Source organism: Capricornis sumatraensis, chromosome 23 (assembly GCF_032405125.1).
Source record: "Capricornis sumatraensis isolate serow.1 chromosome 23, serow.2, whole genome shotgun sequence".
NCBI classification, from domain to species: Eukaryota; Metazoa; Chordata; class Mammalia; order Artiodactyla; family Bovidae; genus Capricornis; species Capricornis sumatraensis.
Window position 1 is genome coordinate 21,782,126 of NC_091091.1, and position 27,657 is coordinate 21,809,782.

The 27,657-nt window shown below is 46.1% G+C and overlaps 1 protein-coding gene across 1 annotated transcript; it reads right to left on the reverse strand.

Moving 5' to 3' along the window:
- Positions 1–27,656, reverse strand: SEC31B (SEC31 homolog B, COPII coat complex component). The gene is given in 25 exon segments (XM_068961488.1): positions 1–968; positions 1,204–1,275; positions 1,735–1,840; positions 2,132–2,289; positions 2,590–2,648; positions 2,876–3,184; positions 3,839–4,016; positions 8,344–8,505; positions 9,259–9,432; positions 10,106–10,251; positions 10,599–10,725; positions 10,989–11,167; positions 11,667–11,766; positions 13,171–13,269; positions 13,532–13,606; positions 14,590–14,820; positions 17,781–17,915; positions 18,467–18,628; positions 18,747–18,846; positions 19,731–19,873; positions 20,229–20,372; positions 21,355–21,450; positions 21,660–21,855; positions 27,113–27,236; positions 27,578–27,656. Coding segments are annotated over 25 exon segments (3,534 nt in total). The 3' UTR covers positions 1–788.
- Position 27,657: the final 1 nt, after the last annotated feature.

The window sequence follows — 27,657 nt, forward strand, 5'->3', positions numbered from 1 at the left end:
CATTAATATGGCTCCTCTTCCAGAATCAGGCTTCTAATCACAGAATGAATGGGTCTATATCTTGCCTGGGCCAGGACTCAGGCAGGCTGAGTCAGGGGCTGCTCCCCATGGGCAGTGGTCCCTCTGCTCCTATCCCATAGCTTAAGACAACTCTCAGCAAAAGGCAGTGCACCCCTTCCACCCTCCACCTCACCTAGTTCACCCTTAACAATGCTGGCAGAGGAGAAGTCCCTTCTTCAAAGGGCCTGAGTTCCTTCTCTTGGTTCTGCTCAGCACCCATCACTCATGTCTAGGATTTGTTGACAAGCTGAGCAGCAGTCAACTCTACTCCAGTCTCTGGGGCTCAGAGAAGTATGGAAACATGAAGTCAGAGGCAAGGAGAAGGTAAAGTCAGGCTCATAACCCACAGAAGGGGAAAGACAAAAGACCCACACGATGGGCACGGCAGAGGTAGACTTGAAAAGATGATCCTGCTCACCCTCTCAGAAACCACTTGGACAGAATGCCCCTGGGGGAGAAGGCACACTGTGCCAGCCCCTGTTGGAGTATAGTTTTAGGGGAAGTGAAGGAGAACAGGCTGACTGAGCCCTGGGCAGATCCCAGAGGGCCAGGCATAAAGGGGTAGAGAGCAGGCACTCTGCTGGTTTGGAGCCAAGTCTACAGCATCATACACCTGGCAGCAAGGGAGGAAGGCTGGGAAAAACAAACAGAATCTGTTCCAAAATTCCCTTCCTGCAGGAAGGAATTAAGTAACAGTAAAAGTGGTCTGGCAGGAGGAGCTGCCTGGTTTAGATGTGCAGCTTATGAGCAATGGTGAGGACAGACTTCAGGACAGGCATGAAGCTGGAGACCTCACTGAAGCTGCTGCAGCCCACCACCTGGGCATGCACCACAAGGCCCTGCTCAGAGCTTCCTGCGTCCACACATCGGGCAATCTCATGGAGCCCGGCCAGCACAGGAGGCGAGAGCTGTGGAGGGATTGGCCCAGAGTTAGTAAGCCCAACTCCACCCCTACCCTGGAGGCATGGAAGGGAGAAGCAAGGACTTCCTTCTGGAGTTCTGGAGCCCAGTCCAGGCAACATGGCTATATTCTGTAGGGAACCCAGGGTCAGTGAGGCTTATGGGAAGGGACAGTGCGTGCCCTTTGGCCATGGGTGAGGGTGGAAAAGCAGGAGGCAGACGAGCACCACTGAGTATACTTACTGTCCCCTCGCAGAGCTTGTCATACAGACATTCTAGACGTTGCGCAGCTTCATCTAGCTTCCGTTTCGTCTTCTGCAGGGAGGGAAATGGATTCTAATTCCAGGCCCTAAGCCTAATCCTACATAGGACCGTAAAGAATCATGGTACCTTAGAGCTAGAATGGCTCAGTGCTCTTTCTTTCATTTGACAGAGGACAAATGGAGACCTGAAGAGGGTAAGTGACTTGCTCTAGTTGACTCAGCCAGGATTGAATGGCAGGTCTCACTACTGATCTCACCCTCCTTCCAGTACTCCCTGCTGCCTTTCCAAGAGCTAAGTCTTGGTGCTGTTGGGTCCTGCTACCAAGGAGCTAAACTCCAGACCAGACAAGTCCTCCCCAACTCCACACCAACAATATCAAATAAGTATAAGCTACAGACAGCATGTCCAGGGACAGTAAGAAGATTCACACAAGGAACTGGTCTTATAGTTAAGGGATCCTGGGACCAGCTGGGGTCGGAAGGGAGCATCATGGGGAAGGTTCAGACTCACTAAATCAGTGGCAGATAGGGAGCAGCGCTGCAGAAGTGCCTCAAAGCTGATCTTCAAGGACTGGTGTTCAGGGGGCAGCTCCTTCCTGTTGATCTTCTCCAGTGGCTGCTGACATTGCTGAGGAGGGAGCAGGGAGACAGGAGAGACAGGCACGCTGTCCTGCTTATGGCTCCCCTCAGGACTAGTCCTCTGTGACTTGGGGTCATGCTGCTCCCTTTGGAGCAGAGCTGGAGAGGGGCATCCCCCTTCTCTGCAGTAGGGACACTTGGTATCTGCCCCCCACCCCATCTCTTTCAGCCCAGAGTCTGCCTCCAACTTGAGGAATGAAGCCATCCTTCATGCTCCCCGCTTTTCTACACCCAAGAAAGAAGGTTTCCAAGAGGAAGGAAAACACATCATTCCTGTCATCTGCCAGCTGAGTTCTTATGGGGCTCTGGGGGGAGCATGACTCACACTGGGGACAGCGGGTTGTGAGGAAAGGACCCCTCGAGGCTCAGGGGCGAGGCACATAACTGGAGCAGTAATTGGTGCTGGGGGTATAAATGTCTCTGGCAACTAAAGAGAGAGAAAAGAAAGGCACATGAGTCTAAGCTGAAAGACCCCTTCCACCCTGCTTTGAGGGAGTGGAGAAACTATGAATGAACAAGGGCACAGAACAGTGAGTGGTGAACCTAGAAGTCAGAAGATGGTGAATAAGAAGGAAAGAGGAGGTGGCTGAGGGGAGAAGAGTGAGTGGGGAGAGAGAGGGGACAGAGTGCCCGTTTGAGTATGGGAAGGAGCAGGCTGGTTCTGTAAGGAACTAGAGCGTGGCTCATTGGCGAATGTATGGGGTTGAGTGGGGAGAGATGTATTCACCTTTTTCCTCTGGAGGTTTCCCTTGGGCACTGGAGCATTTTTCAAGGAATCCTGAGGTCCTGCATAGTGTGAACATAGGGGTAATTAGGGGCATGACCAGAAACACTGAAATTTTTGGTCTGAAGATCAGTAAAATTGATTTAGTTGGAGTCTTCCACACATACCCTCTGCAGACCAGCCACACTCTCAGTTGACATTCCTAACCCTAGTTCACTGGCTTGAGGAAAGAGACTCCCAAGGTGGTAGTGGGGAGGAGAGGAGAGGGAGGCCATAGGAGAAGACTGACCTGGGTGAGGAATCAAGATGCCAGTGGTTGGGAAGACACCAGCGCATGGAGCACCTGGCCCTCCTGGAAGGTGGGCCGCAGGGAAGCTGACAGGAGGGGCTGGTGGCTGGGAGCTCATAGGGATGAAGCCTGGTGCTCTCACAGGAAACAGAGGGGGCACTGGAGGAGCCCTAGACAGGGGGACAGAGCCAGGCTGCATAATGTCTGAGGGTGCCATGGGTGGAGCCAGGAGAGGCCATGTTCCAGGGAATCCCACGGGGTTAGGAGCTTGCGCCCTTTGCCCTCCTAACAGCTGAGGCTGAGATAAAGCTGAAATGGGACAGAGAGGAGATTCAGACCACATCAGAGTGGAATCACGGAGGAATTAGAATCACAGAGGAATTAAAAAAAAAGAAACTATAATAGTAATTAATAATATAAGTATAAGGAGATCTACCATTTACAAACTATTTTTAACTATATTCCTTATTTGACCCTCAAAACAATCCTGTGGGGTTGAAATGAACAATATAACAATCACTCTCAATTTTCAAAAGAAACAAAGTGGCTAGGTATAATGCCCAAGTACAAAGCCAAGTACTGACAGTATTAAGAATTCAGACTCCAAGCTCCTCCCACTATATGGACATGCTGCTGTTGCTGCTGCTAAGTCGCTTCGGTCGTGTCCGACTCTGTGCGACCCCATAGACAGCAGCCCACCAGGCTCCCCCATCCCTGGGATTCTCCAGGGACACTGGAGTGGGTTGTCATTTCCTTCTCCAATGCATGAAAGTGAAAAGTGAAAGTGAAGTCGCTCAGTCGTGTCTGACTCTTAGCGACCCCATGGACTAGAGCCCACCAGGCTCCTCCATCCATGGGATTTTCCACTATATGGACATATTACTTCCCAAATCCATGCCAGCCATGCCAGCTATTTTTCTCTGTACTCTGTCTAGCCAGATCTCCACTTAGTTGGTCACTCACCAGGCCTTACCCCAGGGCCCAGAGGCAAAGGCTGTGCTTCCTGGACCCCAGATGGCCTGTAGTCACTTGTATTCTGCATTCTGAAGCCCTGATAAGGGCTAGGATGGGAAGGTGTCAAGGGCATCACTAGTGATGACTGAGGTGTAAAAATCCTTGGCCTTGGAGGTAGAATTGGAACCTGTAGGAAGTGAAAAAAGGATCAGCATCTTGGAAAGGAAAAGAAATTACTAAGTAACTGAAAATGGAAAAACAACAGGGAAAATGAAACCAAAGGCTAATTAAAAAAAAAATCAACAAAATGGATAAATCTTTATAAAGACTGACAAAGATAAAGAGAGAAGACACAATTCATCAAGACAGAGGATGAAGCAGAGAATACTCCAGCAGACCCTGCATCCATGAAAGAGGTGATAAGGAATGTTACAAATAACTTTACAAATAATTTGACAACTTAGAAAAATGGACCAATTCCTCAAGAACCACAAACTACCAAAACTCTGCCAAAATTAAACCAAAGACCTGAATGTTCTATAACTATTAAAGGAATTAAACTTGTAATTAAAAACCTCCTCCCACCCCCTTCCCCCAAAAGTTTCTAGGTGGACCTAGATAGTTTCACTGGAGAAATTTTACCAAACACTCAAAGAATTGACACAAAGGTTCCATTATCTCTTCCAGAATATAGAAGGACCATTTCCTAATTTACTTTATGAGGTCAGTACTACCCTGATACCAACACCACAAAATAAAACTATAGGTCAATATTTCTCATAAACTTAGGCACAAAAATCTTAGGCACAAAAATCCTCAGCAAAATTTTAGTAAATCAAATTCAGCAATGTATATAAAAATAATATACCACAACCAAATAGGATTTATTCCTGGTCATGGAATGTGTATCATGATATATTTAAAAATCAAGCAACGCAATCCACCATATCAGAAGAAAAATCATTTGATCATACAAAATGATGCAGAAAAAACATCTGACAAAATTCAGCACTGATTCGTGACTCAGGACACCAGAAAAAGAAGGAATTTCCTTAGCTTCACAAACAGCATCTACAAAAACCTAGAGTTACCATTATTCTTGGTGCTGAAAGACTGAATGTTCTCTCTCTAAAACTGGAAACAAGGTTAAGGTGTTCACACTCACCATTCTCATTTTAATACTACAAAAAGGCAAGAGAAATTCAAGGCATGTAATCTGGGAAAAAAGGAAGAGGGATAGCCTTTTTAATAAATGATTCTGGATATCCACTGGCAAAAAAATAAACCTTGACTCAAATTTTACACTTACACAAAAATTAATCCAAAGTGGAACATGGACTTAAAGCTACTTCTAGAAAAAAATAGTAGGAAATTTAGGGGACCTTGTACTAGGCTAACAGTTCTTTGACTTGACATGAAAAGCATGAACCACAGAAGGAAAACTTTATAAATTGGACCTTATAAAATTAATTTTTTTGTTGCTCTGTGAAGGACTATTAAAAAGATGAAAAGAAAAATTCTTACACAGTTATACACACATACACACATATGAGAACATGTAAAACCAGTGAAATCTGTGGGTGGAAATTAAAAGATGGGACAGGATAAATTATCAGAATTTTCCTGCCTAATACCTTTATCAACAATCTTCCTGGATTTTGCTCCCTTCTGGTAGGCTCCTGGTCTCGTAAATTAACAGCATCCTATCCATCTGGGCACTGTCCTCTACACCATCATCAGTTTCTGTCAGTTCTACCTACTAAACATCTCAAATCCAACCTCACTTTCTAGTTCTTTCATTCCTTCATCATCTCCTGCCATGCTCCTAACCGTCTCTAGCTTTGCCCTTCCTAGACACATAGCTAATCCTTCCCCTGCATAAGACCACTCAATAGCTCCAGAATGCCTTCAGGGTCAAGTCTAAACTCTTGAACACAGAAATACCAGGTCTCTCTTGATCTAACTACACATACTGTTACCCTAGCCTCAACTAACTCATTCCACTGCCACAAACACCTGCTTTGTAAAGTAGTTAAAATGTTAGTCATTCCTCAAACAGGCTTTGCTTACTTTCCCTTTACTGCCTTGGCAGATGCCATTCCCTCTGCCTGAAATAACCTTTCTTCCCTCTCCCTTTGTTTAAATAACTTTCAATCTTCAAGACTCAGATCAAATATCAGTAAATTGCTTTCCGTATGATCTCAGGGCTCTTTTATCACATCCCAATCAGGGCATTTATGAATTTTACTGTAGTTAATTTTTATATATCTATCTTTTTAGTAGACTATGAGCAAATTAAGGGCAAGGATCATGGTTTGTATACTTTTCTGTTCTAAGTGCCTAGCTGTTGTTCAATAAACAGCTATTTAAAAATAACTGAATCTATGCTTTATGACTGAGGTTCGTGACATTGTACAGGAGACAGGGATCAAGACCATCCCCATGGAAAAGAAATGCAAAAAAGCAAAATGGCTGTCTGGGGAGGCCTTACAAATAGCTGTGAAAAGAAGAGAAGCAAAAAGCAAAGGAGAAAAGGAAAGATATTCCCATTTGAATGCAGAGTTACAAAGAATAGCAACAAGAGATAAGAAAGCCTTCCTCAGCAATCAATGCAAAGAAATAGAGGAAAACAACAGAATGGAAAAGACTAGAGATCTCTTCAAGAAAATTAGAGATACCAAGGGAACATTTTATGCAAAGATGGGTTCGATAAAGGACAGAAATGGTATGGACCTAACAGAAGCAGAAGATATTAAGAAGAGGTGGCAAGAATACACAGAACTGTACAAAAAAGATCTTCACAACCCAGATAATCATGATGGTGCGATCACTCACCTAGAGCCAGATATCCTGACATGTAAAGTCAAGAGGGCCTTAAGAAGCATCACTACAAACAAAGGAAACAGAAGTGATGGAATTCCAGTTGAGCTATTTCAAATCCTGAAAGATGATGCTGTGAAAGTGCTGCACTCAATGTGCCAGCAAATTTGGAAAACTCAGCAGTGGCCACAGGACTGGAAAAGGTCAGTTTTCATTCCAATCTCAAAGAAAGGCAATGCCAAAGAATGCTCAAACTACCGCACAACTGCACTCATCTCATATGCTACTAAAGTAATGCTCAAAATTCTCCAAGCCAGGCTTCAGCAATACGTGAACCGTGAACTTCCTGATGTTCAAGCTGGTTTCAGAAAAGGCAGAGGAACCAGAGATCAAAGTGCCAACATCTGCTGGATCATCAAAAAAAGCAAAAGAGTTCCAGAAAAACATCTATTTCTGCTTTATTGACTATGCCAAAGCCTTTGACTGTGTGGATCACAAGAAACTGTGGAAAATTCTTCAAGAGATGGGACTACCAGACCACCTGACCTGCCTTTTGAGAAACCTATATGCAGGTCAGGAAGCAACAGTTAGAACTGGACATGGAACAACAGACTGGTTCCAAATAAGAAAAGGAGTACGTCAAGGCTGTATATTGTCACCCTGCTTATTTAACTTGTACGCAGACTACATCATGAGAAATGCTGGGCTGGATGAAGCACAAGCTGGAATCAAGATTGCTGGGAAAAGTATCAATAACCTCAGATATGCAGATGACACCACCCTTATGGCAGAAAGTGAAGAGGAACTAAAAAGCCCCTTGATGATAGTCAAAGAAGAGAGTGAAAAAGTTGGCTCAAAACTCAACATTCAGAAAACGAAGATCATGGCATCCAGTCCTATTCCTTCATGGGAAATAGATGGGGAAACAGTGGAAACAGTGTCAGACTTTATCTTTTGGGGCTCCAAAATCACTGCAGATGGTGACTGCAGCCATGAAATTAAAAGGCGCTTCTTACTCCTTGGAAGAAAAGTTATGACCAACCTAGATAGCATATTCAAAAGTAGAGACAAAAAGAAAAAAAAAAGCAGAGACATTACTTTGCCAACAAAGGTCCATCTAGTCAAGGCTATGGTTTTTCCAGTGGTCATATCTGGATGTGAGAGTTGGACTATGAAGAAAGCTGAGTGCTGAAGAATTGATGCTTTTAAACTGTGGTGTTGGAGAAGGCTCTTGAGAGTCCCTTGGACTGCAAGAAGATCCAACCAGTCCATTCTAAAGGAGATCAGTCCTGGGTGTTCTTTGGGAGGAATGATGCTAAAGCTGAAACTCCAGTACTTTGGCCACCTCATGCGAAGAGTTGACTCATTGGAAAAGACTCTGATGCTGGGGGGAGGGATTGGGGGCAGGAGGAGAAGGGGATGACAGAGGATGAGATGGCTGGATGGCATCACCGACTCGATGGACATGAGTTTGAGTGAACTCCAGGAGTTGGTGATGGATTGGGAGGCCTAGCATGCTGCAACTCATGTGTTCGCAAAGAGTCGGACACGACTGAGCGACTGAACTTAACTGAACTGATGCTTTATGAAGATAGGAAGTTTCATCATTTTAAAATTAATCTATTCCAATCATGCCTGGTACTTGGTAGACACTTAATAGGCATTTTGGAATGACTGAATAAGCAGGGTCTTACCTGGTGAGAAGACTGGAATTTCAGTCTGGAAGAGGATGTCTCTTGAGAGTAGGGGGTAGCTCCTACGACAACCCGGGGAAAAGGGAAAGGGGGAGACTGTTGGCCCGAGACACCAGAACCCTGGGCGTGAAAAAGTCGATCTCTCAGCTGCTGAACTGGTAGCTATAAAAGTTACAATAATGAAAGACTGTGTTAAGTAAAATTAAAACAAGCAAATATCCTCTCTTACAAGCCTAGCCCCACATAGCTTTCAAACCTCAGCTGACCCTCCACATTTTAGCCATCTCAGAGAACTCAAAAGATCTCTGCTGCAGCTGCTGCTGCTAAGTCACTTCAGTCATGTCCGACTCTGTGCGACCCTATAAACGGCAGCCCACCAGGCTCCCCCATCCCTGGGATTCTCCAGGCAAAAACACTAGAGTGAGTTGCCATTTCCTTCTCCAATGCATGAAAGTGAAAAGTGAAAGTGAAGTCGCTCAGTCATGTCCAACTCTTAGCAACCCCATGGACTGCAGCTTACTAGGCTCCTCCGCCCATGGGATTTTCCAGGGAAGAGTACTGGAGTGGGGTGCCATTGCCTTCCCCTGCCAAACTGACATCTGCTTTACTAGTTATTTCTCTTTGAAGGTCCAACTCAACTGTTTTAAACCACTGAGAAGCCTTCTTCAGCTTCTCCAAACAAAGCCAGCCCCTTGCCTATGAAGTCCCAAAATGCTTAGTATAAGCTTCTGTTATGGCAGGATAAATTATTGACATCTGGTTTTCCTCCAAGAGACTGTGAACTTCCTGAAGGACTAGGTCTTATTTATCCCAGGAGCTTTAGCATTTAGCATAGTGCCTTTAACACAGAAGTGCTCAGCCAGTGTTAAGATGACTGAAAGAAATGGTTTGCTCTCTCCACATGCTCCCACTCACCTGAGCACAGTCACTGGGTAGGTAGCTCATGGCAGTGGCCAGGCTGCCCTGGGCTGCCAGGAGGTTGGCATACTGAGTGATTCTGTAGGTTGTGACAGGGCCTGGGCTCACCCTATCAGGACCCCGCAGTAGCTCCAAGCTCCTGTTAAGGACCATCACTTTCTCCATCAGGTCCTGGAGGGACAAAGAAAAGGGCAGTCAGTCCTCATCAACGCATACCCTGCTCTCTTAGCTCAGGCAGCTCAACCAAGGACTTCCCTGCTATGGATAGCAGGTGATGACATATGATATGTAAGAGACGTGATAGCCAGAGAAGGGCCACTTGGCTTCACTTCCCAAGCTGTTTGGGTCTTACACTCTTGTACATCTCTGCCTCTTCATTTTGGATTCTTTACCTTTTATGCTAATACATCTCAATTTCAGATTCTGTTATCCTTTTATTTCATGTGTGACTTTGTCTCCCCTGACTGTGCCCATCTCTGTGGGCACCCACAGAGTATCTGGTACAACTTAGATTCATAGGACTTTTCATAGACGCTAATAGAAGGCCCAAACTCGGTATTATTTAAATACACAGTAAACTTATATACTCAAACCTGAAGTGGGAAAAAATTGTGAAGTTAATATCTAAGCAGCTGCTACTCAATCTCCCTTGACTGAGAAGGAGGTAAGATGACAGCTTATCCATGGCAAAGGTCCCAGACTTTAAGGGCCCTTCCCTCTTTCCTAAAACTGATTCTAGCCTGGATACCTAGAAGACCCGCCTCTGATGTCCCTGCAATCGCCACTGCTAGCCTCTCCTGAAGGCCTGGTATGGAGGGACCAGGGCCCTGAAGTGAAGGGGTACCTGTAAAGCCATAGGGGATGAAGCCGGCTGGCATTTTGCCCAGCACTCCACCAGCCGCTCCACACTCCCTGAGCATACGTAACAGAGTCTGGCTTCAGAGGTGAGTGCCCAGCCACTCTCCTGCTCCATACGACTTCCCAGCCTGTCTGCAGAGAGATAGAAGCTTCTTAAAATGGCATGGCTTCCCTGTGCTTCTCCTCCTTCTGTCTGAAAACAGGTAGAGGACCATGAGCTATGGGACAAGTAGCCACGGTGGCTTTAAGACAACACCGAGGCTAATCCTACTGGGCAAAGCTTTTGCACTGAGATCTGACAAGAAAAAGTAAAATAGGACAATAAATGCCCTCCACAGAAAGTAGAGATGCACTGTAGTCCCTGATGACATGGCTTGGCTTCCCAGAGTTCAGGCTGTGCCTCTGTCTCCTCCCGCAGTGTGTCCAATGACTCCATGCTAGAGTCACACCACTCCATCTTGGAGCCGAGGGCCACCTACCACAGAGCTCGGGGAATTTCTCTGGCTCTGAGTATGTCAGCAGCAAGGCCAGAGCCTCTCTCCAGTTCTTCAGGCTACAGGTATGCACCATGTCTTTCCAATTCTTCTGTATAAGGCAGGCTAGCAGCTGTAATGGGCAGTGAGGGAAGGAGGCCATCAGCTGTTCATGCAGCACAGGCAGCAGCAGTCACACAGGGATGCGCTGAGACAAGCCCCTCCTAAGCAGCCTGCCTATTTGACCACTGACTAGGGGCTCGGGGTAAGGTAAGGGTGGTTGAAGTAGGAGGAGAGAGAGGCAAATCCTCTAAACGCCAGTCCCGTAGTACGGACAGCCACTTGACAAGGTCCAAGTAATCCCCTCCTCCTCCTCTCCGCATGGTGGTCAGTTACCGGGGCGATTCCGGTTTTCTTCTTGGCCAAGTACCGCTCCTGTGCTTGCTTCAGCAGATCTGAGCCTCCAGCCTGGGCCAGGATGATGGCATCAGCAAAGCGCTCTTCTTTCAGACACAGCTCCACGGCAGGGCCCAGTTCTCCAAGCAGAAGAGCCCGGCTCAGGAGTCCCTCCGTGTCTGCAGGCAGAGCATTCCCTCTGCATCAGCCCGCCCTCAGACCAGTGCTTTCTGTCCCCACCTCCTATACCCTGCCTCCCTGAGTCTCCCTCACCCCAAACTCCCCAAGATTCATTCCTTCACAACAAAATACAGAGGGCTGTCCAGGGGTCCCCAGGTCCAGTGGTAAATCTCTAAGGACAGAACCCAAGACAAGGGAGGGACTCGTGGCAGCATCACAGGTGTGCCGTGTGTTTGCTCAACAAGAAGAGGGTCACAGTTCTTTAAGCAGGAAGACAGAAGGATGAAGAATACCTTGGTAGAAGGCCTTTCATATGAAGGATCCATCCATGAAAATCTTTAGCCAGAGAGAGCTCTGACTGGTACAGGACCACCCAGCATTTTCGATCATGAAGGGAAGTAGGAAGCCGGGGACAAGAAGGCAGTGTCTTCAAGTCTCGAGAACTCTGAGCCCACCTACCCCCACACAGAGGGTTCCTCTCCCTCAGGGTCAGGGTACCTTCTGTGATGGGGATCTCCCACGGAGTCATGTTTTGAGGGATCAGCTCATCAAAGAAGGCTGAGGAGGCCGAGGCTTCCCAGGTGGTATGTTTGGAGGTCTGTACAAAGAAGGACAAAAGTAGCTACTTGGGAAATGAGTCCAGAAGACAGAGAGCTGGCCTAGTCGCTCTCTCTGGGAGTACTATTAAGAGTTGTCCCTTCAACAGAAATAAAAGCCAAAATAAACAAATGGGATGTAATCAAACTTGCCAGCTTTTGCACAGCAAAGAAAAACAAAAGACAATAAACAGAATAGGAGAAAATATTTACAAACGATGTGACTGACAAGGGCTTAATATACAAAACAGCTCATACAATTCAACAACAACAAAAAACAACCCAACTGAAAAATGGACAGATAACTTAAACAGATATTTTTCCAAAGAAGACATACAAATGGTCAACAGGCACATGAAAAGGTGCTCAATTATTGAGAGATGCAAATCAAAACTACAGTGAGATATTACTTTACACTAATCAGAATAGCCATCATTAAAATGTCTACAAATAAATGCTGGAGAGGGTGTGGAGAAAAGGGAACCCTCCTACTCTGTTGGTGGGAATGTAAGGTGGTATAGCCAAAACAGTATGGAGGTTCCTTAAAAAACTAGAGTTTCCATATGATCCAGGAATCCCTCTCCTGAGCATATATATGGACAAAACTATAATTCAAAAAGATACATGCATCCCTATGTTCACAGCAGCACTATTCACAATAGCCAAGACAGGAAACAACCTAAATGTTCACTGACAGGTGAATGGATAAAGAGGATGTGATACATACACAAGGGAATACTACTTAGCCATAAAAAATGAAACAGTGCCATTCGCAGCAAGATGAAGAAAGACAAATACCATATGATATCGTTTATATGTGAAATCTAAATTATGACACAAATGAACTTCTCTATGAAATAGAAACAGACTCATGGACATAGAGAACAGATTTGTGATTGCCAAGGCGGAAGGAGGTGAGGACGGGATGGAGTGGGAGTGTAGGATTAGCAGATTCGAACTAATGTACATAGAAACAAGGTTCTACTGTACAGCATGGGGAATTATATTCAGCATCTTGTGATAAACCATAATGGAAAAGAATATAAAAAAGAATACATAACTAAATCACTTTGTAGTACAGCAGAAATTAACACAACACTGTAAATCAACTATATTTCAATTAAAAAAAAAAAAAAAAAGAGTTGGCCCTTAATGGGTAAAGCTAAAAGAATAACCAGGTGAAGTTTGGGAAGTGCTATACTTCATGGTTAAAAGAGCTCCACTCCTAGCTCCAAAGCTTATGAGGTCTATGTCTCTCTCTGGTTCTAAATGGGTGAGGAGTTTGAAAACTTCCACAGAAGTTGAGCACTTATTGAGAACAAAGTGAAGGGCTAGGAAGGGGAAAATTCCTTAAGGGCAGGTTTTCTATGCTACCCTAGATGGGACTGGCTGGGCTCCTTCCATACCTGTATGGAGAATGCCTGCTGTCTGTTACTGTTGAGGTCATCTCCCTTGGACTGAGGGCTCTCACCCAGCCTCAAATCACTCCTCAACCATGTGGCCACCTGCAGGGAGAAACATATGAATACCACTCTTCCCAACACGAGATCAAATAAATATTAAGTTTTTCTTCCCACCTTCATACTCCACCAACTGGACTTACTAAGATCCTTGTGCTATTTTCCTGGGAAACAGAATAACTCCAGGAGGTAAAATGCTCATATATGCATTACTGACGCCCAGGAAGAGGTATTCTGAGATGGTTTCCACCAGCAGGATTCTCTTTTTCTACAACAAACATGTATTTCTGATGTGAAAGCAGCTTACCTTCTTCTGAAGTTCATCTTTACTGTATCCTAATAGCTTCAGGAATTTCATCCTGGAGTCCTTCTCTAAAGTCACCTAGAAGCCACAGAACACAGACGTGTCCATTAAATGAATGTGAATGACTCTCTCCTACACCAGCTGGACATCTGTGCTAGTGGACCCTCAAATGTGGCTCTAGAAGTGCCCCCGAGGCCAACACCATCTCTCCACTCTTCCGCAGACTTGATTCCTGTGGGGTTGTGGGTAGATGTGTTAACAAATCCTTTCTCCCTTCTGCATGAGAACTGGACCTTCAAGTTGACTTCCTAGATCTATTACGCTGGTAACCTGATAAGAGTAAAATGTCAGCTATGTTTCTAGGCAAGACTGCTTGTGACTGGTAAATTGCATCTGGACTGGAACTATGTAAACTATTAATAATTGATGTGGACAACATGCTATGGGCTTCCCTGAGAGCAAGGACTCTTGTACTAAACAAATCCCTTGCAGGAACCCTAGAAGCTATGCTTCTGGAGTTCATAAAACAGATATTGGCCCTTGTGGGCCTGAGGCTTCTAAGCTAGAGCAGTTAACACACCAGCTTGATGTATATCTCATCTTCTTGTACATGAGCTATCTTCTGAGGAGCTGAAGGGGAGAACTCTAAGCTGCTGCATGGACTGCAACAAGGACTCCCGCAGGAGAGAACCACTTGATGCAGTCTTGTGAATCTAAATGGCTAGGTGAGAAGACTCCTTCCAGCTGATCCTCTTCCCTTCCTACTGCCCCATGGCACGGCACTGGAGAAGCCTTCACCGTGGCTCTGGTAAAGTACCCAGGACATCAGCAATAGTAGAAAAAAGGCCAATGTCACTTGTATTCCTCAGTTTCCCTAGCTACAGAGAGTCTCTGAGCCTCTGGTAAAAAGAAGATTTTGTTCCCAGGATGGGTGCTGTATAGGAAAAAACCCAGCAGGGTTAAGGCCTCTGTAATCTGGGCCATAGGGTGGTAGTTGACAGAGGTTGAGGTATCTGGCTTTGGGGAGACACTTCTGAGCAGCCAGCCTTCAGGCTTCCTACCTTCAGGAACTGCCAGAGCATCTTTTCGCTTTGCAGTGATGATTGGTGGATCTTGTTCTGACAGTAACTCAGGAGATTTCCTGATCCCAGGGCTTCCTGCAGCTCAGCTGACTGTGTCAGGAGTTCAGGTTCTGTGGTGACCTGACTGATAAAGACTAGGCGGAGGCAAGGCTGTGGCACCTGATGGACAGGGGTGCTGGGGAGGCCAAAGGTCACCAGCTTGCCCCCAAACTGATAAAGAAAAACAAGAAGGAGAGGGCAAAAATTAACACCAAGTCAGGATTACATGGGAGGCTATCTGTTGGTCAACCCTAAAAGACAGGAAAGCAAAAAAAAAAAAAAAAAAAAACTCCTGGGGGTGGAAAGAATCAGGAATTGAGTAGTGAATGTGCCCACATCCTAAAACCACCCCTGCACTTTCAGCACCATTAACTTAAAAGGTACAGTCCATGGTACTCATTCTTTCCTCACCTGTTCTGGTACCATCATTCTCCTAGAGTTATATGATAGTTATCACTATCCCAGGTAGGGGGCTTCCCTGGTGGCTCAGACGGTAAAGCATCTGCCTGCAATGCGGGAGACCCAGGTTTGATCCCTGGGTTGGGAAGGTCCCCTGGAAAAGGAAATGGCAACCCACTCCAGTATTCTTGCCTGGAAAATCCCATGGACAGAGGAGCCTGGTAGACTACAGTCCATGGGGTTGCAAAGAATTGGACACAACTGATAGTTATCACTATCCCAGGTAACTCTGGACTAAACTGCTCATCATTATCACAGTCTTTTTACCCACTGTAGCTGAGCAACAATAAAATCTTCCCCCTTCTTGTTCAGTGTCTCCCATGCCCCGTGCTAGCATTTTCTTCCTCCATTCCAAGCCCTAGACTACCACCCTTTTCCTACGGCCATCCAGGAGCTTGTACTGGTTTCACAAGGCCACAGGAGAGAGTTTAAGCTCCTCTGCCTATAATGCACAAAATCTTTCAAAATCAGGACCAGACCTCCCTCTCTAGCACCGTTCTCTCTGTTCATTCATGTGATCACTCTGTGTCTCCAAAGTACCCAGTACATTCCTGCTTCTATGCCTTCATCCACTACAACACTCCCACCTGAGCATCCTTCTCAGCAAATTAGGTACTTTATTATATAAAGCACCTGGCACAAAAGCAGAGCCCAGTCAAGTTCCTTTACTCCAGCAGTTCTTCACCTTGGCTGCACATTAAAACCACCTGGGTAGTTATCCAAAGTCACCAGGCTATACCCCAGACCAAGAAAAAAAATAAGAAGAACCTCTGGAGGTGGTACCCAGGCACTGGTAATTTTTTTAAAGTTCTTCAGTTTATTCCAATTGCAGTCATGCTAGACAACCACTGCTCTACTCCCCAACCATTCACTACTCTCTCTCTTTAATGAGTGCTTCTAGCCAGAATTCTTCTCATGATTCTTACAGCACAAAATCTACACTACAGGTCAGTGCTAAACACAGCCATCTTAACTTTTGGTTTGTATAATACTCAATAGTTTTACACAGTGCTTATATGTATTCTTTTTTGAATGTTGGACGGCATGGACTGTTTGCTAACCTCTGTTCTCCTAGGGCAGGAGATGTGGGGGGTCACAAGTTCTCTATCCTCTTCCTCCTGTTCTTCCTAAGGAGAGATTTCCATTTCTCCTTGGCCCTAGTCCCTAGCTGAGTCTCAGTGGATCACAGACAGAGGGACTAAGGGTTAAGAGGGGATGTTGGTGGGAGACATGCAGGAAAATCCTTCCCTCTGCTGTCCCCCACTGGAAGAGGTGTTGGGTTTGGAATGTGAGAACAGTACAATAAACAATGTCTAGGGTAGTGTCCCTCATCCCCCATATATTGTCACCCTGCTTATTTAACTTCTATTGCAGAGTACAACATTCAAAATGCTGGGCTGGATGAATCACAAATTGGAATCAAGATTCCTGGGAGAAATATCAACAGCTTCAGAAATGCAGATACCACTCTAATGACAGAAAGTGAAGAGGAACTAAAGAGCCTCTTGATGAGAGTAAAGGAAGAGAGCGTCAAAGGTGATTTAAAATGCAACACTCAAAAAACTAAGCTCATGGCATCTGGTTCCATCCCATCATGGCAAAGAGAAGGGGAAAAAAGGGGAAGCCGTGACAGATTTTATTTCTTGGGCTCTAAAATCACTGTGGATGGTGATTGCAGCCACAAAATTAAAAAATGCTTGCTTGTTGGAAGGATACCTATGACAAACCTAGACAGAGTATTAAAAAGCACAAACATCACTTTGCCAATAAAAGTCCATATAGTCAAAGCTATGGTTTTCCAGTAGTCATGTACAGATGTGAGAAATGGACCATAAAGAAGGCTGAGCACTGAAGAATTGATGCTTTCGAATTATGGTGCCAGAGAAGACTCTTGAGAGTCCCTTGGACTTCAAGAAGATCAAACCAGTCAATCTTAAAGAAAATCAACCCTGAATATTCACTGGAAGGACTGAGGCCAAAGCTCCAATGCTTTGGCCACCTGATGCAAAGAGCCAACTCATTGGAAAAGACCCTGATGCTGGGAAAGACTGAGGGCAGAAGGAGAAGGTGGTGACAGAGGATGAGATGGTTGAATGGCATCACTGCCTCAATGGACATGAGTTTGAGCAAACTCTGGGAAACAGTGGAGGACAGAGGAGCGCCTGGTGTGCTACAGTCCCTGGGGTTGCAAAAGAGTCTGACATGACTTAGCAACTGAACAATAAGAACAACCCCCACCCCCTAACCATCCCTGGAGGTAAATGGGGCTCTGTGTACGTTTGGCCTTGAGTCTATAAGGCAATGGCAGTGGGGAGGGCCAAAGGTTTTGAGCATAGGAGAGGAGGAGATTTACATTCTTTCTCCTCTGCTTTCTATTCATTCCGTTCTTGCTTTGTATTCTAACCATGCCTGTACTCTATCAGTCCAGGTATGCGGAGAAAATCAGATGGAATGGCAGGCAATTCCCCATAAGTGAGAGCTCAAAAGCAACCAATTCTTTTAGACAGGACTGGCACTGCAAGCAGGGTAAAGGGGTTAAGAAAGCTTAGCAAATCACTGCTTGAGCAATAAAATGGGACCTGATCTGAGACTCAGGCAGTGAGAATTAACTTCTTATAGAACAGAGCTCCATGCTGGGGACACAGTAGGCTACACACACACACTACACTTACAGCAAATGAAACACCTGCTGGCCTCCGCATCCATTTGGGGGGTTTTTTCAGGGGAGGTATCAGTGATGCTTGGGCCACTTGCTTTGGCACTTGCAATGGTGGGAGAGGCTGGCCTTTGCTGAAGGAAGATGAGATCTGGGGACAAAAGGACACCTGCATCACCGGTGTAGAGTGGTGGCTTAGCCAGGAACTCCACCTACAAAGTCCATTTTGGGAGGGATCCTTGAGATACCCAATCTGGCCCACAAAAGTCAGGACTCTCATGTTTCAGGGGGCTGGTAGTAAGGATGGGATGCCCATGCAGCAGGCTCCTGGAAAGCCAACTGCATCCAATGTCTACAGTGAAGGGTGACACAAAATGTATCTATAGGAGACAGGGGGGTAAGTTCATTCTTCAAAATAGTAGAGAGTCCCAGCATGGGAGTCCAATTCCCCTGAAATACCACAAGGAACATCCAAGAACAAGAGTCAAGGTAAAGGCCTCCTTTGTATTGGGCAGGACCTGACATCCTTCCAGGAGGATGGACACTGGTGCAAAGGTTCACAAACCCGGGGTTCCCGAACCCAGGGCCCTAGTCTCCCAAGTCTTCAGGAGTCCCCACTTCTCCCCAGGCTTATGTCCTTTGTTCTCCCACTGAACAGAGACAGTCCCTTCCCTCCAGCATTTTCCACCAAGCCCTTCAAACCTTGTCAGCCTGTCTCATCTGCTGGACTTCCCAGCTCCTACCCATCACAGAGTATAAATTGATCCAGCCATCAAAGGAAGCAGCGGAGAACACCAAAGGGTCCCGAGGGCACCACTGCACATCAAAGCACCAGCTGCTCAGCGTGGGTAGTTTATACACCACCTGTTGTGAGGGAACATAGCCAAGAGGGAAACCCTGACTTAGGTAAGGCAACTAGAGCACAGAGGTGCAGCTGAGATTGCCCCACCATCCCAGCGTACCCACAGAAGGGCCAGCCTACCTCGCTGCTCCCCAGGTTCCAGCACAAGATCTGGTTGTCCTTGGCACTACTGAGCAGCAGCTCAGCATCAGCCTGACTCCATGACACTGACAGGATCCCCCTAAAAAGGAAAGGAAAGAGGAACTAACGTTTGTTGAATGCCTACTACAAGTAGCGTGCCTTATGTATCTTGGGTAAATGTCATCTCCTCAAAATAAGCAGTGTGGCTTCATTTTACAAATGAGGAAAATGAGGCTCGGGAAGAAACTGAGGAACTTGCAGCAGTCATGCAGCCAGAAGCCAAGTCAGACTTCAGAGTGTGGGCATGATGTGCTATAACCACTCTGCCACCCACAGGTCCCTGCAGGATGGCCTGCTTCTCCTCCCTGATTGTAGGGTGGGTAGAAATTCTGAATCAGCATGAATCAGGGAAGCACCCATTCCTATGGGTGCTTTTAGTCCAGGAGGGTAGTGAAGACCTAACTCTCAGAAGTCCCCAAGGAGGTACAAAGGCATGACCCTTGAGTTAGAAAGAACAGACTATGGGGCTGGTGCTTCTGCTGTAGGCCCAAGAGCTAGAGCTTCAGAGGCAAACCTGTTCACAGGAAAAACAGGAGCCAAGGTTCTTTTATTGAGAAGTCTTGGAGGAGGCAACTTAATTACCTAAGAAATGAGCATGTTCTCAGATCAGAGCCTGGGGGCTCTCCCAGAGGAACTAAACATTGGCTCCAATATTTCTTATGACCCTAACCCCACTCGTATGTCTGGAGGTTACATGGAATCTCAGGCTCTTTTCTATAACCTCAGGGTCTACAGGAACCCCTCTTGATTGGAGGTGGGGCTAGAACTGCGTAACTGTGTGGAGGTGGGGCTAGAACTGCGTAACTGTGTGTTCACCAGGACGGCTCTGAAGCCGGGGAGAACGTCTGATAGCCAAAGTGAGGCACGTATCGCCCTCTACCCAGGTCAGCTATACCCTGCCCTCCACCAAGGATGACATGCTACCTGCTGTGACTCTCCAGCACCTTTAGGGGTGAGGAGGCAAAGCGCAAGTCCCACAGCTGAATTACTGGAAGATGATCATCTTCTGAACAGAGCACCAACTGGGTGGCGACATCTGGGTGCCAGGCCAGGCCTGAGCAGTGCATCTGTGAACAAAGCAGATCCCAACGGGCAACAGAACCTTACTCTTCTTTTTATGAACCCTTTTTGTCTAGCTGAAATGGGACCTCTCTGAGGGTTTTATGTCTTTCTTATGTAATTGGGAACACCATGGCCCCTGGGGAACAAGTGATGACCGTAAGCAAGGAGCACTAGAAGCCTCCAGATCAGCTCAATTTGGCTTCTCTGAGCTTTCACTCTCAATAGGAAATCTACTACAGGGCGGAATCTACACTTGTAACAGCTGAAAGCAGAACCTTGGCCTGGGGAAGAGCAGCTCCAATGCTAGGCCTGAGAGAGACAGCAGAGCCCGAGCCTATAGTCTGCCTGTATTCAACTCACCCGATTGCTGTGATCACTGACTTTGATGATAGGTTCATTCTTCCTGAGATCCCACACGACTGCCTTGCCGCTGGGGTGAGCAGAAGACAGAATGTGTTGAACTTGACGGTTCCAAGAGACAGCCTTGATATCTTCCAGCGGCTGCTAAGGCAGAATGGGGCAGGGAGCGGGATGAGGACAACCTGTCACCCCTGGACCAAGAGACAGCTGGTCTGCCACTGATCCCAACCACCCACAGAAAAGCCAAGAGTAGACATGGGGCTACCCAAACCATGCCAGTCTCAGGCAGCTGGAAGGGAAGTTTTCCAGAGAGGATCCTTTAGAAAATGATGTAGAAGCTGAAAGAAGGACAGGTGCACTTGGGTTTTACTCCTGTCCCAAGATGCTCCTGAGAGGACAGAGTCAAGATTTTAAAAAGAGCCTTCTCAACTATGACAAGAGAGACAGGGAGAGGAGAAAGGTGAGGGTAGGAAGGAGGGAAATATAGACACCCAAGACCCCCAGGGAGAATGAGGCAGAGAGAAAAGCCATTGATACTTTAGGGCACAAGATGCTATCAAATTCATACTGAACTTACCTCACGATACTGTATGCACAACACAGAAAAGCCAGGAAGAAAAAGATGGGGGCCCAGTTACAGACTGACAAGACATGAACACTCAGACACAGAGATACAGGAGACCCTCAGCTACATGGCGGAACAAGACACAGGGACAGAGCTGACCCTTCCACAAAAGGACAAGGGTGTATCTGGGTGTCCTGCTCTTGCCCCTGGTTGGCTAAACCCAGGGCTCAGCCTTTCTTAAATTATACGATGATAAACAGTACAGCCACCCCTTCTCTCAGTGTCTTTTACCTCCTTCACTCTTCTTGCCTTCCAGAAACTTCTAGAACAGTCAATGACCAAGCCACTTCCACCCCTACCCCTATTCCCTGACCTCCCTCCAGTCCCCACCCACCTCCATCCCTCTATTATCTGGCTGGTAGGCAACATATTAGTCTGTGGAGCTTTACTGCCCTCCAGTGGTGAAGACTGAAATCTGTGCCCTGGCTGCCTCCAGAATTTAATTCTCCCTGGGAAAATCAGCTGCACACTTTTAAGCAGCAGCACCAGGAGCCTCCTCACCTGTGACTTGGATCCTGGGGTCATTGGCACACTCAGGTTATTCAAATCCCAAATGAAGATTTCAGAATCATTGGCCCCTGAGGCCAGGAGGTTTCCCTGTATGAAGGAATATGCCTTTGGAGACACACCATCCCAGGAAGAGATGAGAGCAGAAAAAGGGGAAAGAGACCCACGTTTGGATTGAAAGCCACCCCCGTAACAACCTGGGAAGGCTCAGAGTTACAGACCAGAGGTCACAAGTAAACGCTTCCCTTCAGATCTGATGCTCCATGCCTCTCAGGTCTGATCAACTAAGATGCTAGTACCTGGAAAGGATTAAAGTCAAGGGCTCTGACAGCCCCAGAGTGCTTCTGTCTCCGGGCAATCACAGGCTCCTTTCCCGAAGACAAGATGTGGGTCACATTGTACAGAGTAAGCATGCCATTGTCCCCGCCGCCTGCAATGACCCCGGAGGCTTCCAGAAGCCCACTGCCAAAGCTCCCCCAGATCAGCTTGTGAAACCTACGAAGAGGAGGAACTGGCATCAGCAACAACTCAGGTCCACATCAGTCAGTAGAGAATGGGCATCTTTGTCAGCTTCTGCCATTATGCAGGCATCCCCAACCTTAGGATCTTCCTGTCTCCCTCATTTCCCAGATGCAGAACAGAAGTCTCCTCTGCCTGGCCCTGCCCTTTGGCTGAAAAATACTTCAAATAGATTACTTCACTTAATCATCCCAACTCAAATAACAATACTTATTGATAACTTCCTATGTACTACACACTGCTTTAAGTGCTTTACATGTATTAGCCGATCAACAATCCCATGAGGTATTTACCTTATTTTCAATTGAGGAAAGTGAGGCACAGAGAAGTTACAAAACTTCTGTTATACAGCTAGTAATTTTACTCCCATTTGATGGGGAAACAGTGGATACAGTGTCAGACTATTTTGGGGGGCTCCAAAATCACTGCAGATGGTGACTGCAGCCATGAAATTAAAAGACACTTACTCCTTGGAAGGAAAGTTATGACCAACCTAGACAGCATATTCAAAAGCAGAGACATTACTTTGCCAACAAAGGTCCATCTAGTCAAGGATATGGTTTTTCCAGTGGTCATGTATGGATGTGAGAGTTGGACTGTGAAGAAAGCTGAGCACGGAAGAATTGATGCTTTTGAACTGTGGTGTTGGAGAAGACTCTTGAGAGTCCCTTGGACTGCAAGGAGATCCAACCAGTCCATTCTAAAGGAGATCAGCCCTGGGTGTTCTTTGGAAGGAATGATGCTAAAGCTGAAACTCCAGTACTTTGGCCACCTCATGCGAAGAGTTGACTCATTGGAAAAGACTCTGATGCTGGGAGGGATTGGGGGCAGGAGGAGAAGGGGACGACAGAGGATGAGATGGCTGGATGGCATCACCAACTCGATGGACGTGAGTTTGAGTGAACTCCGGGAGTTGGTGATGGACAGGGGGGCCTGGCGTGCTGCAGTTCATGGGGTCACAAAGAGTCAGACATGACTGAGTGACTGAACTGAACTGAACTAAACAGCTAGGAAGGAGAAGGCAATGGCAACCCACTCCAGTACTCTTGCCTGGCAAATCCCATGGACAGAGGAGCCTGGTAGGGTGCAGTCCATGGGGTTGCTAGGAGTCGGACACAACTGAGTGACTTCACTTTCATGCATTGGTGAAGGAAATGGCAACCGACTCCAGTGTTCTTGCCTGGAGAATCCCAGGGACGAAGGAGCCGCTGGGCTGCCATCTCTGGGGTCGCACAGAGTCGGACACAACTGAAGCGACTTGGCAGCAGCAGCAACAGCTAGGAAATGACAGACTCAAGGTTCAAAGTCAGACCCATCTTATGCTAAAGCCTGAGCTCTTAACCATCATAAAATATGGTCTTCTATTGAGAGGAAGATCCGAACTCTTCTACACCTGAATAGAAGCAGGTTCCCTAGGCCAACAGTTGCTGTCCCCGCTTAAATAGGAAGTGAGAAAAGATCTATTGACCTTCCTTTCCCATGCCATGCTCATGTGACTAGTCTACTGGAGCTGCCATATGTATTCTGTGGGCCAGCCTTAGAGAAACATAGAGGCATGAAGAATAAATGCACTGTTTGGCAAACACTTTTCTGGCTTTCTGAGCATCTTGCATTCTGGCACACAAGAAAGAGATGGACCCTGGGCTCCCTGGTCAAGAATAGGTCCCCTGAAAAGCCCCTAGGGAAGGCATGTGAAACCCCCAATGCCTCACAGGTGGTCGTCCCTCCATTTCACAGCTGTTAGCCGAGGATATTTCCACAGCCCTTCTGAGAAGGCAGATTTCACGCTGAATGATGTCATGTAAGATCTCTAACTGAAATTAAATGTTTCCACACTCTGGGAACAGTCAGCGAAGAAACTGAATGGGGAAACCAGACAGGAACCTGTCTAGCCAGTCCTTAGATCAGAGCCAACCTCTCAGAAGTGAAGAGTGGAGCACTAATTCAGACAAGGCCAGCATCTGAACAGAAACAACACAGCAGAACAAACAGTCGGTCTAAAGCTACTGTCAGAAAGGCTGTTTTCTAAAGTAATGCTGATATTACCATGCCAGAAGAACGGTTCCATGCTGGCTCCAGAGACGGCCATGTCATCAGGGGCTAGAGCTCAGCATGGGCAGAGAGCAAGACAGCAGATTACCCAGAGAAGCCTGAAATAGTTCACGCAAGAAGCAGAGCAAGGTACACCCAGCGAAACTCACATGGGAATGCAGCGCCCTCAGTATGGTCATAGCAGATGACATACGAATCAGAGGAAAAGGTACCCGAGACCTCAAAGGAGTCACCACAGGGTTAGAGAAGAGGGCCCAGTTACTTTAGAGTGGCTGAACTGCAGACTACAGGGTGCGACAAAATCATTCCTCTCTGTGGAGGCATGTAGAAAGTACATTCCTATTAACACTTCACTGAGAGTGGAACTGGAGCCTGAATAGCTGTGATAGACAACACCTGGGAGAGTCTGGCAAAGAAGACTTAGTCGTGTGTGTGTGTTATATATAAACAGAGCACACAGCATGTGAGCAAATGTGACATCTGTAAGTGTTAAAACATTAACAACTGATGAGTCTAAGTGAAGGTATGTGTGCTTAGTCGCTCAGTCATGTCTGACTTTTTGCAACCCATGGATTGTAGCCCGCTAGGCTCCTCTGTCCATGGGATTTCCCAGGCAAGAAGACTGGAGTGGGTTGCCATTTCCTTCTCCAGGGGATATTCCTGACCCAGGGATCGAACCTGTGTTTCCTGAGTCTCTTGCGTTGCAGGTGGATTCTTTACCATTGAGCCACCAGGGAAGCCTTTATCATTGTAATATTCTGCAACTTTTCTATGTTTGAAAACAAAAAGTTATAAAACAAACCAAAAAAAAAAAAAAGATGGCCTGAAAATAGGAACTATAAGATTTAAGGAGAAGGTATAGGGAGAAGAGTTTGTATAGAAAGGTGGGAACTTTGAAAACATGAAAATACAGCTGGAATTCTTTGCTAAAGAGTTTCCCAGGATAATGATGGCAGTGATGGGGACCACACAGCATCACAGAATGAGAGGAGGCACCTGAAGAAAATACAGGTTCCTTGATTCCCTCCCAGGCTTTCTGAAGCAGAATGTCCAGAGTCAGGCCCTTAAAACCCATTGGCCCATTAAACCATGCAGAAGATGACACAGAAAAGAGGAAAGCATAAAGCAAAGGGTGGGTTGACCTTTATCTACCCTGATCATTTTGGTCAATTGTTTGTGATGCTGACTTTTGAGTAAGTGACCTAACCTAGGCTAGAATGAAAAGTAGTGAGTGCCTTGGACCCTGGAGCATCTAAGATGATTTCTTCAGAAAGGCCGCAACAGAACTGCATCAAAGGTAATCCCCTAGGTCTTCGAGAATGAGAATCAATCTTTAGACACAATTACAGAGGTGAAAAAAGGAAGCTACTTCAACCTAGCTGACTGCAAAACAGGTTGTTACCCTTGAAAAGCTCTTCAGGCACTAAGACCAACAGAAGACTGACCATAACTAACTGAAGTGGTGGATATGAATGCTCAGGTTGGTAATGCAGAAGTTTCTAACATCACTCATTTATTCCACAGATATTTTTTAAGCTACCTAATGACAGGCACTATTCTAGATACTAGAGATACAGCAATAAATAAAACAGACAAAAATCTCTGCCTACGTGGTTCTCAGGATTCAGTTTCAAGGTTTCTTAAGCAATTAGCTCTTTCTTAAGCATTCTTGGCCTTAAGGAGCCACTACCATGCTGGAGCTGCTACTTGACTGGTTTAAGAAAAGAGCCCTTGCCCTCTGCCCCTTTTCTTATCTTCAGGAGTATAAACATGATTAAATTAGCTCTCCTCTTTCAGAAGCCCTTTCTGAAATGCCTACTTACAGGCTAAGAATATCTCATCATTACTGGTAAAATTGCCAAGGCCTCTCTTCAAAAGGTACAGGTACTGGAAATAGAAACATAAAAAACTGCAAAATAAGGGATACTGTAATAAAGTGATAAAGGAGTGCTAAAGTGATATACGAGCTCAAGAAAGTAAGAAGAATAACTAATTTTCATTATTAAGTTAAGCCATGAAAAGAAAGAGGAGGGTACTTCTATGTATCTTAATCTAATCACTCAGACAAACCAAAAAAGGTGTAAGATAAAAAGTTACATAACAGACCAGCAATCTTTTAAGGGGGATGGCAAGAAAATCCTCTGGGATGTAAGAAAAGGATTTATATTTTTATATTAAAAAAATAATACAGTAATACATGTATGTTATTTATATTGAAAATATACTTGAGTGCAGTGAATATTCACATTTCTCCTGATGGTGCAAAAATCTGGGGATCACTGATTCAGACTATAAGCCTCATCTTTACAAAACTAATAAAAGAACAGTTGAATAATAGAAAGCAGGTCTTGAAGTCAGCTAGGAGCAGACTTAAATTCTAGCTTCCCGGGGTTTTAATTTCCTCCTATGTAAAATGGGAATAATGTTATTTATTGGCTAGGCTCATTTTGAGAAATGAATACAATATACAGAGCCTCAGCATAGTGCCTGGCATGTGTACACATGCTCAGTGAATGCTCATACCCAGCCCTGTAAGTCTGCCAGAGCCATGAAATCCATGAGTGCCCAATCAGTGCCTGACAGCAACGAGGAGAGGGTCATTCATTCGTCTTTCATTGGCAGAAAAGGGAGATACTGTGTAAGGCTGTTATTTTCACAAGAGCCAAGGGAGGAAGGAGCCAACATCTCTGGGTTCCAGAGAGAGATCAGGTACTCGTGGGTCCAGGCTTATGTGAGGCATCTCTATCACATCATTCTGCCTGATCTTGCTGCTCCCCACAAAGGTGCGACTGGTAGTTTTCAAAATCTTCTTGCAAAATAAGCTTCCCTGGTGGCTCAGAGGTTAAAGCGTCTGCCTCCAATGCGGGAGACCTGGGTTTGATCCCTGGGTCGGGAAGATCCCCTGGAGAAGGAAATGGCAACCCACTCCAGTATTCTTGCCTGCAGAATCCCATGGATGGAGAAGCCTGGTAGGCTACAGTCCACGGGCTCACACGACTGAGTGACTTCACCTTCACCTTGCAAAATAAACCCAGAATTAACTTCTCTCCAACTTAAAGATCATTCTCCCCTCACTTGTCTCCTCATGAGCCCTGAGAAGCACACAACACTCCTGAGATTCCCCATCAAGGTCTATATCAGGATCTGCCCTGCATACCCATCAACAGTTCAGACATAGTACCTGCTGGAGGCAGAAAGGACTCCCTTGCGTTTCAAGTCCAGAGAGGGGTCCCTGAAATCAACCTCAAAGATTTCCAATGTGCCATCTGTACTAAAGGAGGCATCTAGCTGCTGGGCAGATGTTCCTAGGCACAAGAAAAGTCAGGAAGAGGCAGCATGTGAGCAACAATATATGCATGGATTTGGGGTATAAATGGTTAGGCAGTAGAGAAAAGGAGGAATAGGAGAAAACTGGATATACCCTTTTTCAAGTGGTACCTCCAAAAAAAAGCAAGAAAGCATGAGGTGCTTAGCCTTGAGCCATAATCAAAGATTGTCCCCAGGGACCAAAACTCCTAATATCCTCTTGCTTATGCTGCTAGCCAACCCCCTTTCCATGACTCTGAAACCTTCTCTGAAGCACAATCAAGAGCACTGAATACTAAGTTTCCCTTCAACCTATCCAGCGGATCCTCATCTACAGTACCTGTGGCCAGATACACAGGGTACTGGCTGGCTGGGCTCCACACTTGGACAGCTTGTCGCTCAAGCTCCTTCAGCTTCATG